We start from the raw sequence: 19,681 nt of genomic DNA, 5'->3' as shown, positions 1-19,681 counted from the left end.
TTTATCTTACATGCTGGGGATGTGCAAATTAGCACCCTGATACACGCACGTGCACACAAAAACACACACACATACACACAGGTCCAATGCCGATATGCAAATTGTCCAGAAGTTTGCATATTGTTAAGCCTCAGGACAATATTTCATGAATAATGGAGTCCCGTATGACAGACAGAGGAGAGCCGGGGAAAACTAGACAGAGGGAGACAATATTTGTGTGTCATGCTGAAACTCATCCTTAGCTCTTTGTGCCAAGTAATGGATTGTGAGAAGATCACTTCCCTAGATGATTTCCTCCTCAGGCGGGATACAGGAAAGAGGATAAGGCCATGAATTTGACAAAAGTGATTTGGAGCTGAGGTTGAATGTGTTTTCCTGCTGGGATGAGTCATTTTTCGATGAACATACCATAATTTTCACTCCTAGTCAACACATGTAGCCGTTTTGGAATATTAAGCAGCATAATTGTGTAATGAAACTGATAATATTCTTCGATGACGGTGATGTATTCTGTAGAGCAGCACGTAACTGGAAGATATGATACGATCCTGTATGATTTTCCCACGTCTCACCAGCTGTTGCAGTTTTTTTTCTCATCTTGTAAACAGCTGATGTGTTTGCACCGGTTTTCACATTCTGATATTATATTGCATTGTGCAATAAAATGAATACGCATACGTCTCTTTTTTTCATATATAGACATTCCAGCCCCTTGCATGGATACATTCAAAAAAATAATAGCAATCCTCCGCTCCTGCAGATATCCCTACAGGCGTTGTTGCGTCTGAACTCCCATGCATCCAGCACTAGTTCCGTCAGAGGTAGACTGTCATGGCGGACGGCATAAGAGCCGTATCTGCTGCTTTGAAAGCCAACACTTGACAGCACTTAGGATATAAAGACAAACCAGGGAGTAACGAGTTGAATAAAACAAGTATCTTCTTCAAGCTTCGTCATTCTGCAAGTATTCAGGGACACATCCAACAATAGTTTTGACTGAATGTGTCTTGTTGTGTTATCTGTATATTGTGTTGTACATAATATCATTGTATATTTACAGTGGGTGCTACACAGCAACTTCTGTTTTCAGCTCTTTTTTGAAAGTATCTGACTGTTGTGTGCTGTATCTCAATACGTATCATATTCTAAACATCGTCACAATTATAGCATCTTGGAGTTCTCACTATCCAGCCCTGAATTAATATTTAATCAAATTTCTGTGTTCAGCAAAAACCATTGTAGACAAGATCAAGTCTTTTCAACTCACCAAAAAAGGATAAACGTGAATCATTTCAATGCCGTTGAGAGCATCAGAAGTGAATCTATTTAAAAGAGAAGGAACTTACGCATTAGGTTTCTCTATTTGTGAGCACTTGCTGCATCTGTTTATCCATCTGAGCAAAAAGACAAATTTAGGAGGGGGGTAGGGACAGATCGTGGCATTCACAGTTGTGCTTTTTTTTTTTTTTTGAGAAGGAGCGGTAGAAAAAAAGAGAGCAGGGATAATAAGGGATAATCATGGCTTTATCCTGTCACTGCCAATCACCCCAGACAGAGGATTGAGAGATGAAGACGGCAGGCCATGCAGCCCCATGTCGATATGCCTGACCAGCTATCTTCTCCCACTGCGATAGCCTGTAAAACATGCTCTAACCCGTAGATGAGAACCCCTAATCCAGCAATACTCACACTGCTAGATTAGCTGCAAGGTCCCTTCCCACACTGATCCCTAATCCCTCTGTTTCCTCTCAGAAAAGAAGCGGAATGAAAAAGACACAACTTATAGGAAGCAAAGGAGAATATGAAGAGGTGGCGATTAAGCAAGCAAGCAAAGAGAAGAAGAAGCTAATAAAAAAGAAAGAAAGGGTTAAAAATGATTAAACTTTATAAAAAGGATTTGAAGGAGGGGGCAAAAAAAAAAGGGAGGCAAGAAAGGAACATTTATATTTGCATCAGGAAAGATAAAAAGGACGAATAAACAGTGAAAAATGGAAGATGTTTCTAGTAGCCTAGTTTCTCTTTCAAAAAAGAGCTGGGAAAGCTGCCGAGCCATGAACGAAACAACGAGCATATAAAAGCAGGGTGAGACGGAGAGGAGAGATGGATGAGGAGAGTGTGGGTGATGATGAAGCTGAAGCTAAATTGTCATGGTTACCATCACTAGTGTGTGAGAAGGCAGCCGCCGTGTGTGTGTGTGTGTGTGTGTGTGTGTGCGTGTGTGTGTGTGTGTGCGTGTGTGTGTGTGTGTGTGTGTGTGTGTGTGTTTAAAGTAGAGCACTGGGCTTGCAGTGTCAACAGATGTCACGGGATATTTGCTGAGGCTTTATGCATAATCCTCACCAAGGTTTTGTTTTTGTTTTTTTGTCTTTTTCACAATAAAAAAAAGATTTTAAGTAACTATTAACACCATTTTTAGAAGCCACATAAAAGATGTCGACTGAAATGCACATTATATCCGCATGAACACAATGATAATACATTTAACATGACGCTGGATGACTCACAATTTAACACTAGGGTATGTGAAGCTATATTTAGCGTTATCACACAATATCCTCAATGATGAAGGGAAAAAATCACTAGCATGTATTTCCACACTCCCCCTGAAGCGTAAGCTGCTTTTTATATGCTGTGACGTCAGATTTGCATTTTATGCTGCATCAGTGTGTGTATTATTCTGTTCTGTTACAGGATGAGAGTGGAACTAGCATGTTCTTCTATCTAAGATGTCTGGGGTTGTGAATGGGCTGTAAATTGAAAATACTGGTTTATTGAGAATACCACACACGTATTGTTGAAGGAAATCCACTGGTATAAAGCTCCGCTTTGTGCCGACAGAACCCTTCGTTACACTCTTCATTGTCTCACTTCATATTCTTGGCATATTAGGTTCAACAGGCTGTAGTTCTCTGAAGTGCTCTTATGTTTAATGTTCACCTTTTCACGGCATTCTTCCTCTTTTCCAATCGTCTCCTTTTGATCCTCATTGTCAGCTTTTGTTGAGTAAGACTTGCTCACGCACCCACCCACCCACACACACACACACACACACACACACACACACACACACACACACACACACACACATAGCCACACTGTTCATGCTCACAAAGACAAAAGAGCACCACACAACTGACTGTCACATGTCACAAAGCCCTAAGAAATGAAAGCAAGACAATTAAGACCAGCTCAGTCTCCCAAGTTTCTCCCATTCATCTCCCCACATGTGCTCTTCCCCGTGCCCCCTTATTCCCACTGACAGCCTTTCAGCTTTCATCTGTATAGTTGTCAGACTTAAAAACAGATGATGACACTCTTGACAAAAAAAAAGTCTTACGAGTAACTGATTTCGCAGTGGAGCCTTACAGAGGTTTGTGCACTTACGCCTACTTTCACATGTGATCTCTTCTCTTGCAAGCAGAAGATGATTTGTGTCAGTCATCGCTCTTCATCTTCCTTCTCTTATTCCCCTTTTTTAATGTTCATCAATCCTCTATTTTCCCTTTGCTCTTTCCTAACCTAGTTGCAGTATTTCATCACACCCCCCCCTTCCTTGCATAGCTCCATCTCTTTTCGCTCTTCAGGTGTTTACAGCACAAACATCTGTCTGTGTTTTAATCAGGCCTTCATCTCCGACTAGCTGAGGTCTCCCTTTTTTCCCTTTGACTATCCTTGCATTAAATAAATACGGCCTAAAAAAACACACCAATTGCCTCCAAGACGCAGGTAACATCTGCTCAAAACTAATTGGCTGCCAAGTCTGATTTGCACGTACCAGACCGTTTTGTACTACAGGGTATAAAATGTTATCTTCCTCTTAGATTAATGAAATTAGACTTTTGAAGAGAGCATGGATCCGTCAACATTGACTTCTGACAGTGGTTTTTTATTCATATTCTACGAGCTCATCGTAACATAGTCCCTCTGACTCTGGTCTACACGATCTTTCCAACTTGGCCCTATTTTTCCATGTGTTAGGGTGGAAATAACTTTTGTGTATCTTACTTGAGAGTGCTGCACAATTTTTCACGCAAATTCGCGGTTGTCCAGCAACATGAGCGATGAGCGCGCCTGCGACAAGACCCTCAAGCAAAGGTTGTACATTTCTTTCTCTCTCTCAGTTAGAAAAATGCAGTATTTTCAGACGGTTGTGACAGAATACGAATCACACCACAACAATGGTTCCTCATGTCTCAACATCTCACTGGAAAAAAAAAAGTTCTACAACTTGCCTCTGGCTCACATTTGTATGAGTTGCATACATGAATTACAATTGTTGAATTTTAATTATTATACACTTTGGCGGTAAGGCGATTCAACTGTCAAATTATCTGCAAAAAGTCGTGTTGTTGAATCTCATCTTCTTTTTCCCCACTATCTCTTTCTCCTTTGTGATGTTTGCCCTCATCTAATGACCCTTTACTCCCTGTGCAATCACTTACATAAACATGATTATTTACTCATTTTCATTCATTTACATTTCATGATTTTTTTGTTGTCTGTGTTCCGACAGCAGTGTAAACTCATGTTAATATCTGCTCGCGCTCATTTGTTCCTTCCTTAAAACAATGACAACAAAAACCCGTTGACATCTTTGAGGAGCAGCTGCTGTATTTCTTTTCTGAACAGCAAACTCAAAGGCATGTTGTCGCTCTTGCGCTTTTACGGACGTTTTGATGCGCGAGTGCAGAAATACAGAAGCAGCTTGTATGAGAGAGACGCACTGCTGATTGATCCTGGATGACATTTCAGTAATTTCAATAATTACTAACGTGTCTCATTATCTCTCAAAGAATCAGAGCGTTTCGTGTCCTTCTCTTAGAAGCCCAGGTTGCACCAGGACTTGGCGTATCACTATTTCAGTGGCGCACAAATTTCAACGCAGGAGAAGAGAGCACTTCTCGTTTAAAGAAACGAACGGCATGTCTTATGATGATGTAGGCGAGCGTCAGAATCCTGTCTGAACCCTTCTGTGTCCACTTTTAGTTCTAGACTCAATTCCGACATTATTCCTCTCATGTTGTAGTTTCACATCTCTCAGGTTACTTGCCAGTTCCTGTAATTCCCCTTGTGTGTCTTTGTGGGCTTTTCACTTCCCGTCTATAGCTGCCTTTCCATTACAGTTTTTCACAAAGTGAAAGCGGTATTTCTAAAATTTCGACAAAGTACAGTTGCGATTCGCAGGTGTTTCCATTGAATGGTGTTAAGCACATACTATATTGACATGTCTGAAAAACTACCTCATGAGAGTGTCAAAACTTTTTAGCGACATTTGAGAGGTTTTATGAAAAAGTGTTTCCATTACCAGTTTTTTGTCACGATATTTAGGTTTTGTGCAATTCCAGGGATAATGGAAACGCAGCTAATGTCTGTTTCCTTCCCCTTTTGAGTCTCACCTGTGTCTTCTTAGTAAATCAGCCCTATCTAATTTGTTTAGTTTCCCTGTTGCTCATCTGGTTTATATTGGTGTCAAATTACAAGTCAAGTCCAGCCTGTTTCCTGTCTGTGTTTTGACAAAATAGGTGTTATGATCTCACAAAGATGTTTTTGTTGTTGTTGTTGTTTTCCTCCTGCATTACTTCCCTCTGACTCCAGACTGCAGGAAGAGCCCGCCACATCTATTTAGCTACCAACAGCTCCTGCAACAAAACTGTCTCTTTCTAAAAAGGGAAGCACACCATCCCGAATGTCCGCACAAAGACGTGGATTATACCAGACGATACACTTGATAGTTTTTAAAGGAACAGTTTTGGGTCCGCCACTAGCTTCAAGCTAAATGTGTGTGGCTAGTTCTTTCTGCGTTCCAGAGTCACAAAGAAGTGGTGCAGGAGGGAAGACCATCTTTGTGAGTTCCTTTTAACACTACGTGGGTGAAGGATTGCTTTAAAGAAGCCCCGTACAGCTGAACTGAATTCTGGTTGAGTCCGCTGCGGGTTTGTTGTAATACATAACAGCTGAACAACCAGGTGAATAATTTCAATAATACATTTTGGTATGTTGTCAATATGCCTGAAATTAGTATGTCATTCTGCAGACACTGTTGTGATTCCTCCTCAGATGTGAGTATTTGACATCTGTTCAATATCTCCATGAAAATTCTTGATTTCACATTTACATTTTGTGACCTTTTCCTTCAACACAATTTACTTGCGCTTTGCTTGCGCACAGATTTGCTGCTTCTCCTGCTCTGCGTCTTCCTCATGAAGCATTTACTGTCAAATTCCTGCTGTCGCTCGGATTTATTTGTGCAGTAACCCAGTGAAAAGGTTACTTAGTGCTATCAATACATCTTTCTTGCCGTTACAGACCTTTTGTAGTGATGAAGGCGCTTGTTCACTGAAGCAGTTAAAAGTAACCTTTCGGTGCGATCGCTTTGAGAAGAATTGATATTGACATGAGATAGTTTTGAATACATGGCTGGTGGGAGAAATGTAGCATGGAACAACTCAGCGGGAGCCTTTCACCATGCAATTTCAATATGAGCACATCAGACAGGCATAGCAGAAAAAAGTAATTGAGCGAATGATAAATGATTAGACATAGCAACTGCTTTCCTAATAGGGACGTAGACTCCATTTTCCATCAGAGTGAGGGGCAGGGAGAGAGCACGCCAGAGCAAAATTAACCAGACCTTACACTGTCGATGTTGCAGTGTGTAGCTGTGGCTTTACATGATGCAACACACATTCTGAATGAGCGGTCCTGCTGTCAAACCAGAAATGAATAATTCATTTTAATATAAACCCTCAAATGCCTCTCTGCGTCTGTTCCCTCATGCCCTTCAGTCTCTTTGGATCCGTTTGCTGTGGTTTGATCAAGGAAACATCCAGGAACTTTGGCTCCACGCTGGCGGATTTTCTTTTTTCTTGCTCTTTCATAGAAAAAAATGCTCTCACTCTGCAACCTTGAAATCTAATTAACATTTGTCAAAAACAAAGTGTACAGGTGGTAGCATTACGGATTCCCACGTCAGAGTGTTAAATTACTGTTTACCTCCATATGTTATGGAAAGAAAATAGTGTTGATTTACCACTGACCTTGATTAAAAAAAAAGTTAAAATAATGAATCGAGATTGAATTATAAGAAGATTGTAATCAAAATTAACAAGAATTTTTGATTATTTCGGTCGAAGCAAAAATAATCAAATAAGATGAATCAGTTGCTGTTAAATGAGCAGAAACTAATTTAGATTTAAAGGAATCCATGATCTTTTTTTTTTAGAAAGCCAAAGTTATGTTTTGTCTGTTTTTCCTCTTTAGTTGCTTGAAGTGATGAGAAACCGAAGACAAAGCAATTCTTGGGTATTGTAATTGTAATTTCATTTTCCTTGTGATCAAACGCTTGAAATACCTCAACTCATGCTTTTAAATATATCAAATCTCTGTGTATGTGTTAAAAATGCAAAAACCCAGACCTTGTAATGACATTTTCATGCCAATCACAGTTTCACCCAACTACCAAGTCCCTTTATCTTTACAATAAATGTAAATTCCCACTGTTTACTCCAGGTGTGAGACACATCCGGGGGGGGGGGGGGGGGGGGGGTCGGTATCAGCACTATTGCAGACGTAATGGTGTGAAGAGGACTGGAGGGGCCGACCCCCGCAGCAGACAAAGGATGTGAAACTCACCTGGGGGAGTTCCTCAAGTAGGAATGTTCATGTCTCCCCATACTCAATGTCTTTTCGTCACCTTAACCACTCGCGTGTTAATCTGACCTTTTCTTTGCAAAAAAAAAACAAACTTGTCGGCCGGCAGAGGTCTCTATTTCCTCATTCACCAGCAGTGAGCATAAAAATTTCCACGACAGTATTTTTGGCCATGCTGCACTGACAGCTGTTGAAACCGACTTGGCAACCTCAGCCAATTTTTAATTATGTTACAATCAACTTCCTTTCCTCAATCTGTAATCTCAGTTTCACAGGGATTAATTGCTGTTAACATAATTTACAAGTCTCATATGCCTTCTGCTCTTTTGCCTGCCAAGTAAATATCATCAGAAGAGTGGAGGATGAGTAGCTGCCGTCTCCTCCGCTCTTCCTCTCCGTTTCTCTCAAGTGTCTCCAAGAAACACACTCAGACAGCTGTGGTTTATTCAGAGCAGCGCGGCCAGACCTTTAACATGAGGAGAGCGCACATCGGTTTTATGTTTAAATTAGTCGACTTTTTTTCTTTCTTTCTCAGTTTTAGAAACATCGCTGGAGTTTAACATTACTGGAGGTTTTTTGGTTTTTTTTTTGGGTGGGTGGGGGATTGGAATGTTTTTATGCTCTTGCACCTTAAAAATTCATAACCCACCTGTTCTATAATGCTTTAATCTGCAACTAAAACCAGTTTAAAAGCGTTGTGGCGAGACTCATTTCATTTGTTGGAACCTGAAACTTTTCTTTTTGCAGATCTGCTTGTGTCACTGTAAACTCAAGAAAAGCCACCTTTGTTCTATATATTGTGAATTTCTCCTTGGAGATGAATAAAGTATCTATCTATCTATCTATCTATCTATCTATCTATCTATCTATCTATCTATCTATCTATCTATCTATCTATCTATCTATCTATCTATCTATCTATCTATCTATCTATCTATCTATCTATCTATCTATCTATCTATCTATCTATCTATCTATCTATCTATCATCGTGTGACCCAGATTCTTTAGGTAAACACTGTAAGATCGAGACATTTAGGCCTAGTTTTATCAAAATACATAATATAAAAAAATCATTATGTCCCAAGATAATGCAACAAGAGTCTTGTTCAGTCGAATCGCAATGTCTGCGGGAAAAATGTCATGAAAAATTCTCTTTCTGAACCCGTATGAGAGGATTCAGCTACTAATGATTGGCCTGAGCGCAGATTTTAATGTCTGGTTAGGTTCTGGCACCAAAAATGCTTAGTTAGACTTAAGAAAAGATCAGGGTTTGGGTTAAAATAAAACTCCAGGATTAATAATGCCGGAAATCCCTGATATTTATGTCAACAATCAAGGACACAGAGGGACAAATGTACCCAGCAGATAAACCTCAGCAGCCTCTCCTCCACTCCTGGACAAATGGAAAGAAAACGTCTGGTCCACTCCTGTGTGGCGTTATTGCTCCGACCAGCTACAGAGGAGCTAACAGCCTGTCGCGTCACACTGCCTGCTAGCTGACATGTAGCGGGTTAAAATGTTAGCTTGGTTTGCCAGCATTGCATCTACAGTCCTCTACGATCCACAACAAAAGATTTTTTTCCCATCTTTTCAGAGTAAGCACTAAGTAGGAAGCTTTATTGGCATTATATATAATATTTTTTGAATAGATTAGATTATTAGTGCCATGTTGTTAGCACTTTTAGAAACAGAACATGAAAATCAGATAAGAACTAGATTAAAACATGATACACACAATATACAGCAGAAGCTTAGGTCAAAGTGTATTAATGGACTTGTGTACTCTGAACAGAGAAACGAGACACTCCAGCCGAAGGTATTGGATTCGTGGATGTGCCTTAGTTACGAGTCATTTACTGCACCAATGAGAAGCTTGTCGCTGGTGTCACCTTGTTAAGTGCAGTTTGTCATAAGTACCGTAACTGTTCAGTTGTACATGTTACTTTAACATGTTTACTTTGCAACACAAGTTTGGACAGAATGAGGCAGGTGTTTAGGATCGTCTCAGAGTGATCGTCATCACGTCTGTTTCAGTTTCATTGTGCCTGAAACATCTGACTCATCTCATGTACACAAGTTTGCAAATAAGAAGTACAAAGAACTGTAAATTATCTTCACCTATAAAACTGATTTTAGATATTTACTATTCAAACCTCACTATCTAGTTGAAATAGGAAAGCGGCGTTGATCCCCATCTGACATGTCCTTTATGTGCTCCGAGCCTCCATGGTTGCTTGTCAGCTGGTTCATCGACACCAGTTCAGCTTCTCATTGGTCCTTCAGTTTGTTTTGTGCAGTTTGCTGGGACCACAGTCTCCATGTTCCTTCCTCTTCCTCTTCCTCCCCTTCCTGACAGTAATGTGGCCCTGGCTGGAGAGATTTGAGTGTGCATGGTTGTGAGGGTGCTGACCTCTGGGGCTCCCCTCGGGCGTCATCTCCTTCATTATGACCCTGCAGATTGCACAGCACACCTCATGTGAAGATGCAGCACACGGTCACAGAAGTAGAGGACTTGCGTGAGTTTCACCAAAGCATTTCAATCATCGGAAAATGATGAGGCAACAACATTTAGCAGCTATTGTTGCCAGAGCAGGGAGACATGATGCATCGATAGAGGAATACACTGTATTTCTTGTTTGTCTGAACTGTACAGATGTTGACGTGTTAATAAACAGATACAATTATAGGAAATATTATACTTGTATACAAAATAGTTTTTTTTAATTAAACATTGGGCACGATTGGACCATCTCGTACTTATTCCTGCCACAGCAGAGCAGCTTGCCAAGGAACAAATCTGCAGCTTTACAGCCCAGAGACCACAAGACGGCTGTGAGAGGAGGAACAGACAAGATCAGCCATGAAAACTACTTCCATTATACTGACACATTGTTGTATTCATGACTCATTCTGTTATCGCTGCAGTGAAGCGAATTACACACGTGCTCGTGTGCATGGATGTACAGTATGAACGACGTGATTATTTTCACCAAACCAACATGGTTCCACTAACTCACCTGTATGAATGTGTTTGGATGGATGAACCGCGCCTGGCGGCAGAGAGGCAGAAGTTCATCGATTTAATTTTGAATGGTGGTGGTTGTTGTTGTTGTAGTTGATTGACAAAAATTTATTATTTCTCCATCTTAAATAAAACTGATCCTGATACTACCGATCAATAAGTCACGCTAGGACTGTGTCATTTGCTGGTGAATTGGATTCCAGTGTTCTGCTTGGAATGAATTACCTGATTTACTCTTGATTTAATGTGGGCCAACAAGCATATTCTCCTCCATAGCTTCCTCCCACAGTCCAAAGACATCAAGAGGGGACGAGGCTGATTGATACTCTAAATTGACCGTAGGTGTGACTGTGAGTGTGAATGGTTGTCTGTCTATATGTGTTGGCCCTGCGATGGACTGGTGACCTGTCCAGGGTGAATGGAGGCTGGCTGCAATGTGGCCCACACTTCCAGCGTTTTCTTCCTCTGTCCATTTTCTGTCTAGTCAACTGCATTTGTCTCAGGTTGTCATCTGGATGTAGATGTAACAGCTGGTTATCTGAGGGTCAGACACAGTTTCAGCCGGTTTGTGGCATTTAGGCTCCCAACAATAAGCTGGAGAATTTCCTGATTACAGTTGATTTTTGTTTTTTGTTGTTTTTTGTTTTTTGGTTCTTTTTTGTTGTTTGTTTGTGTGTGTGTGTGTGTGTGTGTGTGTGTGTGTGTGTGTGTGTGTGTGTGTGTGCGTTTTTTCCACTATTGTTCACTGATTTCACCGCCAGCATCAGCAGCTCAGACTCCCAGTCATCGTCAGCACCACTAACATACATCCAGTCCTGGAACCATTCACAGTTATTCCTTTCACTTGGATCCGAGGTGGGAGTACTGTGGAGTTTATTTTTTTCATCATTGGCAGTGGGTGATATGATTTTAAAGCAGCCTGAAGGTAAAAATGTGCTACATATAATCCAGCTGTCTAATCTGTGGCGCCCACCAGTTCTGCTAAATCGCCTGCAGCAAGGCAACGAACCTCCACCAGCTCCAGGGATAATGATTTATGGCCGACCCCTCCACCCATATTTCTCTGCACAGATAACTAAGAAGTTGTATGTGTGTGCGTGCGTGCGTGCGTGCGTGCGTGCGTGCGTGCGTACATGCGTGCGTGTGCGTATGCGTGTGCCTGCTTGGTCAGTAGAATGTTCATTTTGCTTCAAGATGAGAGATGAAGATACATAAGATCTAATGCTCATCAATCACATTCTCTGTTTAGACCTCAATGTGAAAATTCACCAAAATGAACGCACACACTTGACCTGGTGGTTTATTCTGTAAATTTGGTCTGTAATTCCATACCCTACATCACACATCCAAAATCCTTAGACCTGCACATTCCCTGATTTATTAAAGTGTTTGCAACACAGTGAAAAATGCAAAACAAGCTTTTTCCAACTGCTCCTAAAACTCTGCTCATATCATCGATGAACCCTCGTGAGAGAAGTTATCAAAGGAATTCGGATAATGCAAACATTGGTTAAGTTGTGAATGACCTGCTTCCTTTAGGTTGCAGGAAATGTACATTATCTTGAAAACTGTTGATCCTATGAAAACTAAAATCAACTCAGGGGGTTCCACTGCTCCGGTGTTAAAACTCGATGCGCCGCGTTTCAATGTGATCAACCAACATTTCCAAACTCCTCAGAAGCTGCAAATCTGACCAAACTTTTTTTTAATTTTCCCCTCCATGCAAAACTTAAGATGTTTTTGCATATTCCTCAATGTACTCAAGTCAAGAGAGACCAATTCCCCATTGGGCCTTTGTTCAAAATTTGGCACCAATCGATGGCGCATTTTAACCAAATGCTTTTAAAGGGAAACCCTCTTTTTTTTTTGGTCAGATTTTGGTTTGGCTTTGTTTTGAAAATTTGGTTCAAGTGGACATTGTCCTTATTTGTTGTGGCCTTCTACCACAACAGAACTGAATTTAATAGGATCACACACACACACACACACACACACACACACACACACACACAAACACAAGTATAGAAACGTACACGCTGCTCTGAGCTCCCTCTCTTCGCAGCTCGCACTGGTCAGCTGTGGCTATGTTGCTCTTCTTTATGTTCTTTATTATGTGAATGCATACTTCCATCTTTTTCCAGTCAGCTACATCCCTCCATACCTCTCCCAGCTGGGTTCCCTGATCAGACGGGTTCTGTAAGCAGGGTGTATCCAGTGGTGGGTGATAAGGTGTTTAATCAGTTTATGCTCCTGTCAAAAGAAATCAGTGCTCCTTCTGGTTTTGACTTCCTTTCTAAATTCCTAAAACTGCCTGTGGAACAGCTGCTGGGGGCGTGGAACGTGCGCTCCTTCACCAGCTGTTCTAGATGTGGTGTGTCGAGACCAGAACGGTAACTATAATAGATGTTTCATTGATCAAGGTGGGCTAAAACATTAGCTAATGCATCTCTAATATTTCATGATTACAGCCAGCCTGAGGTGTGTTTTATTGATGTGATTTGGCTCACTCTGTGTTGACTTTTGATGTTAACCTGTGTGGCAACATTAATCGAAGAATTGTCGTCACCATTTTAAGGAAAGTTTGAGACTTAGAGGGATGGGGGGGGGTTGTGTATGAGACATTAAAGGTGACATACTCCAGCAGTCATGCTGGTTGCTAATATTGGGAGTTTTTGCTAAAGCAGCCAAATGGCGAGGGAAATTAGAATCGCTGCGAGGCGGAGGGGAGGAACACTCATGAATAATTTTGCTGTGCACCATATTTAACTGACAGAATATTCTGTGAGGCTGATCAATGCTTAAGCACACAGTTTCAGCTTTCTGACAAATCCTCTCTCTCTCTCACTCTCTATTTCCCAGATTCTGATTGGAGAAGTGACCAGTTTCTTTGTCAAGACAGAGGGAGCTCAGGAGAAGACCATTGTGACCGCTGACTGCTGTTATTTCAACCCTCTCCTCCGCAGGATCGTACGTTTTCTGGGTCAGTGAAAGCGCTAAAGATCCTCAGTTTGGGTCACCTGTGCTGTCTCTTCATCATCTTTCCATCCTGCATTTATTCTACTTTTATGAGCTGAGTTCATGAGGCATAAAAGCAAAGGCTATGTCCATCTGACTTTAATGTTCCACGCATAGAGGTCAGTGTCTCTACAGTGAACTGATGGTTTTTTGTTCCCTCCCACTGACATATTCTATACACATTATCTCTTTCTTTCAACCAGGTATCTACTCCTTCGGCCTCTTCACGACCACCATCTTTGCCAATGCAGGTCAAGTGGTAACAGGAAACCAGACACCTCATTTCCTGTCTGCCTGCAAGCCAAACTACACAGCTCTGGGATGCCAGTCTCCGCTGCAGTACATCACGGAGCGCCGAGCGTGCACAGGAAACCCGTACCTGGTGGCGTCCGCCCGCAAATCCTTCCCCTCCAAAGACGCAGCACTCAGCTTCTATTCAGCCATTTACACAGTGGTGAGAGATGTTCAGCTGTGCTATATGAGGGCTTGCGGAGAACTAAGAGGAACACACAAATATTCACTGAAGAAAATGTAGCATTTAAATTGAACTGAATAAAGCATCATTCCTTTTTTTATTACGTTTATTAACTTACAAACGTCTTTTATTATGATAATGAATAGATTTATGTGCATTAATCTGTTTACTTCAGATTCATAGATCAGTTATAACAACTTTATAGCCGGGCAACGTACAGAACACTGAATGGCAACTCAAAGGTCTCTTTTGGGGAATATTATTCATGCCTCCAAATAAAAGGTGCTGCTGATGCTCCAGAGAAAACAATCCTATAATGAAGATAAAAATGTCACGTGACAATATCGGAACGTGAAGCCATCAATCATGTTCTCCAATTTCTGATGAAGTGGCCAATTTCTGTGTTGCTTGAATGTGCGCAGATGTAAACACAGTGAAGAGATTTATAAATGGCAAACAAAACTATATATATGTGTATGTATGTGTGTGTGTGTGTGTGTATGTATATATATATATATATATATATATATATATACACACACACACACACACACACACACACATATATACATATATATGTATATATATGTATATATACATACATATATATGTGTGTGTATATACATATGTATGTAGAGAGAGAGAGAGAAAGTGACAGAGAGAGAGAGACATGATATAATAAAAATACACAACATAATCCAAAAGTACTCCCTATAAAGTTCTTCTTTTCCTCTGCGATCACCATGAACGACTCCGCATGTGTCCAAACGGTTATACGTTACTTCACCTGCACACAACGATGAGGATTTTACAGCAGAGACGGATCCAAGTGGAACATTTGCTGTCATTTTAATTCTAACAGCATGTTGTCAAGCTATTAAATGTATTCATGCCAGTGTTTTATGACACTCTCTTCAGTGGCTCATTAAACCTCCCAGTGCTCTAGTGGTGCTCCCCTCTGCTGCTCCCTGCAGCCCTGCAGAGTGCTTCCTCTTGTGGCGTACCCACAGTGTTAAGGCTTCTGAATTTTCTCAACTGTCGATTCAACTTTGTGTACATTCATTTCTATCCAGATGTACGTCACCCTGGTTTTTCGGACCAAGGGCACCCGTCTCATGAAGCCCACCCTGTGCCTGGTGCTGCTGTCTCTTGCTGTGCTCGTGGGGGTTGTGAGGGTGACAGAACATAGAAACCACTGGAGTGATGTCTTGGCTGGGTTTGTCACTGGAGGAGCCATTGCTGCCTTTCTGGTAAGAGGAAGAGGAGGGTGGAGGAAGTCATTGATGGGATTGAAGGGATCAAAAAGGATGAGAGGAAAGCTGAAAACATTAGGGGGAAATTGCAAACAATTGGAGCTGGGTCGCTTCCTCCTACAATATATTCTCCATCACTCGTCTTTAATCTCCCTCCTCTACTGTAAGAGTCCTCACCCGCATCTGCTTCCATCCTCATGGGGACTATTTCACGCACCATCAACTCATCCATCACTCTGCTGCAGTGGAGTGAATCTTTTACCTTCTGTCTCCACACTCCATCAGGTGTCATGTGTGATCAACAACTTCCAGCCGCCTCAGAGAGCAGCATTGACTCCGCCGCCTCTACAGCTCTCGGAGCCCCCGCTCGGGATCCCTCTGCTCAGCCTGCCCCGTGTGGAGAGTCCACTCGAAAAGTTAAGTGGCCTTCAGGTAAGGGGTGGGGTAAAGATGTTCAGAGGAACAAAGCCATCTATAATGAGATGTGCTGGTGGGAGACAAATACTTTTGCCTTTCACAGATTTTGTCCTCACAGATGAGTCATCACCTCTGGATGTTTCCTGAATGCTTTCTTAATTGTGCAGCTTTTCTGTCTGGTCTCAGCCCAACTTAAAGCCATGCATCACCCTAAAAAAGATCACTTGTTTATCAGTAGCTCACCCTTCGATGTGTTGAATTTATGAAGACATGTTTCCTCCCAGCTTGATTTCTTGGTGAGATTCAGAATTCAGAAAGTGAAAGCCTCCGCTTGTTGCTGGAAGCTAATGGGGACCAAAGATTAACAGCAGCGGGACTAGAAAACCAGCAAGGCTTTAGGAATATTTGCCAATAAACAATAAAATAACAATAAAAGCTCAAGCTAATTCCTTCAGGCGCATTGATGAGTTTTTCAGAACAGCTGACGTTAGCCTTCACGCGGCTTCAAACGGCGTTCTCTGAACACAAGTGACGTCATTCACGTCCTGAGCAGAGTTCAGCACGCTACTGAATATTTTCAAACATCAAGACACCAGAATTAGTCTCTCCCTCTTTTTTCTCTCTCTAACATCACAATATGTCCTGCCGTCTGTCTTTTTGTTCGACGGGACTCTCATTCTGGTCCTTCATGAAAGCAGGAAGCTGTTAGTCCGGTCCACTATGCCAAGAGCGAGGGGGAGCAGGGCGCTGAACAACTCCCACTAATTTTGCAGTTGGACCGCTGCTCACATGCATGCCAAACCACGGGGGATTCATCTGAATGAATCCTAGCTCAACTGTGATCCGTTGCATCACTAAAAACTTCCCAAATAAAACTTCTCTCTAGATTTTTACTTGGTCAGTCAGTTATGCAGCAGAAGAACATCTTCATGTATTCATGTCACGTCGAGTCATCGATAAACACGTGGTCATTTTGTGAAGTATCACATCAACGCTCTGTGCTCCCTTATGTTGTACCTCCCTTCCTTCTTCTTTGTGTCTCCTAACCTTTCTCTCTGTTCCATCCTGTTAGGCTCCAGGGCTACCGTATTCTGAGATCACATGACCATCAGCCAATCCCGTCCCCCGCCCCTCCCGATGTGCTCCTACCCTCACGGCGTTGCCTCACCAGCGCAGTCTAGACCTGCCCTTTGAATGCCCTAAACCCTGCCCTGCCCACCCAGAAGGACGACATCCTCTCCGACGAGTCAAATCCACCCAGGTCTGAGGGTCCTCCGGCCAGTTCAAGAGACGGAACAGCAGCACACACACACGGCGAGCCAGCTGACATGCTCTAACAACCAATAGGAGGTGGAGTTCAATCCTTCCTGTTCTGTTCTGTCTTGTTTGTCCTCTAAGATGGTCTCCCTTTTTGAAGGGGGGGGGGCAGTATGAAAGACTCACCAAAGCCAGAGCTGTTGAAGCAATACTGTGACCTGATTTCCTCGTCCTGTTTTCCACGAAGACTCAACAGTGAATCCCACGACTGTTGGCTGGTGATGACTTGATTAAATACTTGATCAAAACTCTGTGACTCCGAGGATGGAAGAGAAGCCTTTAAGCAGTGGATCGTCCTTTAAAGACCAACACTCAGGACAATAAAATGGGAACAAAACAAACAAATAAACAACAGAGACCTTTATGACATCAAACTGCAGGTACAGACACGTTTCTTTCTTCTTCTTTTTTTTCCTGTCCTCAAAAAAAAAATTAAAGACAAGAGATGCTGTCAAAGATGAAAGCACTTTTGTTGAAGATATCACAGATGAACAGCAAACTGTGTTGTATCTATATTTGTTTTGGGGGAATGAGGGTTTGATCTCGTTGTATATTGCGGGAAGTGATACACACTGGAGCGGTGCTAGTCATCCTGGAAGCCAACAATACTGGATTTCCACCGACTCTCCTTCATTTTGTATCCACTTGTATGTGTTTATTCGTGTCTGTAAACTGTACAGTCGTACTGTGAACTATGGAGTGGCGCAGGAATGAGTCTAAAACCCCCGAATAACTTCCCTCATCTTGAAATCAAGTGGGTATGTTTGGGGGGTTTTCTAATTGGTCTTTGGCTAAATGCCTGAAATGAGGTTCACACTTTGAATCTATTGCACAAAATACGCTAGTAAATAATAGACGTGTACATTTTGAAGCTTTTACGTGTCTTCAAAAACAACTGTAGTCACTGAACGTCGCCGTGCTGAATTTGGCGTGTGGTGACCTTGAAGGCTAACATTAGCAGTTCAACGCGCTTAGGCTTCAAAAGTCGTAAGAAGCCGTGTTGATTTGTCAGGATTATCTTACCGAAGAAAATGGGTAAGTCTGACAGAACTTAGTTTCTATGATACTCCAAATTCTCATGTTTAAAAAAAAAAAAGAATAGGGCTTCACGCTCCTGCAGTAGTTAGCGCCGGGATCTCATGATAAGAAGGTTCTGCGTTTGAATCCACTGATCTGCTGGAGCTGCTCAATGTGTGAGTCCTCTCCAGGTGCCCCAGCGTCACGCCACACACCGAAAACACGCAGGTTGGATTGATTACGGTCTCTGAATTGGCTGGAGGCGTGGATGGGAATGTGAACGGTTGTCTACAAGCCTGCACTGTGATGAAGTGGCGTCCTGTCAGCTGGGAACAGGCTCCAGCACCCCTGTACAAGATAAGATAATGAATGTAACAATCCCATTCAGTCGAGGGAGCCCACGCTGACTTCTGGGTTTGGCCTACATAAATATATCATCCCTGCTGCCCTTTATTTAGAAACTGTGATCACGTGACTGTCCGGTTCTTTGTCAGTTTACATTACACTCACTTTCTCCTCCTCTCTCTACTCCATTGGACATTTTCATGCCTTTAAATTTAATTTCTAATGACCTTCATGTATTTACTGATCAATCTGTCTTGTCCAGTTTAATCTGCTTCACCGTACCATCATTTCCCTCCCAGTGACTCGTAAAACCATTGGCACAGGCCAGTGTGTACCACAGAGAGAAGATCCGTGAGATTTGTAAAGATTTGTACAGTATCTAGGTTTCTCTACACAGTATATACTACAGTACAGTAACTTGTGTCACCCGTGTGAAGCCTCCTGTCTTCTAGGAAGGGGAGACCACAGCTGGCGTGTTCAAGAGGACACTGCAGGCAGGTTATAGTAGGAGAGAATGCAGCGGGTATATAAAGAAGAAAATACTATGGTTTTATTAAACGTGTGTGTGTGTGCGTGTGTGCGCGTGCGTGCGTGTGTGTGTGTGTGTGTGGGCTATTGGGATTTGTGTGTTTGTTGCAAATGAGCACATTGTATGGCAGCAGAACTGTTAATTTGGCAATCTGTTTTTGTTAAGTTAAACTGTCAAAAGTAGAAGCTGCTATAATTACACACTTGTGTGTAACCCCAGGCCTTCAAAGGACCCCTGCCAAGGCGTCCTAACAATGCCTGTTATAGCAGAGGGTGCTCATTTTAGCTCTGAGATTACCTACATTAAAACTTTTCAGTCTGGATTTTTTTTTTTTTTTTTTTGTAACTGAAGAGTTAATGAACGCAATCATGTCAAAATAATGTTATTTTCACGTTATATGTCTCTGTTTTGTATTTATTTAACAAAATAAATAGTAATTATCACACTTTGTTGGCGTGTTTGTTCCTCTCATGCTTTTTGTAAGCAGGTGACCGCAGGTACCCTGAACCTCATCACTGCTTGTTAAAATGTGACAACTGACAGATTATAAAGAATCTGGACTCTCAGGTTTAAAGCAATTTGATATATTTTTTTTTATGATAGAAGAATAACAATGGCAAAGATGGTAAATGAGCATGA

General features: G+C 41.9%; 1 protein-coding gene across 4 annotated transcripts in view; it reads left to right on the top strand.

Moving 5' to 3' along the window:
- LOC147257349 (phospholipid phosphatase-related protein type 5-like) overlaps positions 1-19,478 on the top strand; it is a 57,831-nt gene extending 38,353 nt beyond the window's left edge. For 3 of the 4 annotated variants that reach the window (XM_086211221.1, XM_086211222.1, XM_086211220.1), the window contains 5 exons: positions 13,534-13,654; positions 13,893-14,143; positions 15,238-15,414; positions 15,703-15,833; positions 16,907-19,478. In XM_086211221.1, the coding sequence (XP_086067347.1) occupies positions 13,534-13,654; positions 13,893-14,143; positions 15,238-15,414; positions 15,703-15,833; positions 16,907-17,015 (789 nt within the window). In that variant the 3' untranslated portion in view covers positions 17,016-19,478. Of the gene's footprint in view, positions 1-13,533; positions 13,655-13,892; positions 14,144-15,237; positions 15,415-15,702; positions 15,850-16,906 lie in introns of all 4 variants that reach the window. The other variant, XM_086211223.1, reaches the window with a different exon arrangement.
- The last annotated feature ends 203 nt before the right edge of the window (positions 19,479-19,681 follow it).

The sequence above is a fragment of the Aulostomus chinensis genome, chromosome 8 (assembly GCF_037954235.1).
Source record: "Aulostomus chinensis isolate RoL2024-O1b breed Wild chromosome 8, RoL_Achi_v1.0, whole genome shotgun sequence".
NCBI classification, from domain to species: domain Eukaryota; kingdom Metazoa; phylum Chordata; class Actinopteri; order Syngnathiformes; family Aulostomidae; genus Aulostomus; species Aulostomus chinensis.
The sequence above is the reverse complement of the archived record's forward strand: the minus strand, read 5'-3'. Positions and strand labels throughout refer to the sequence as shown.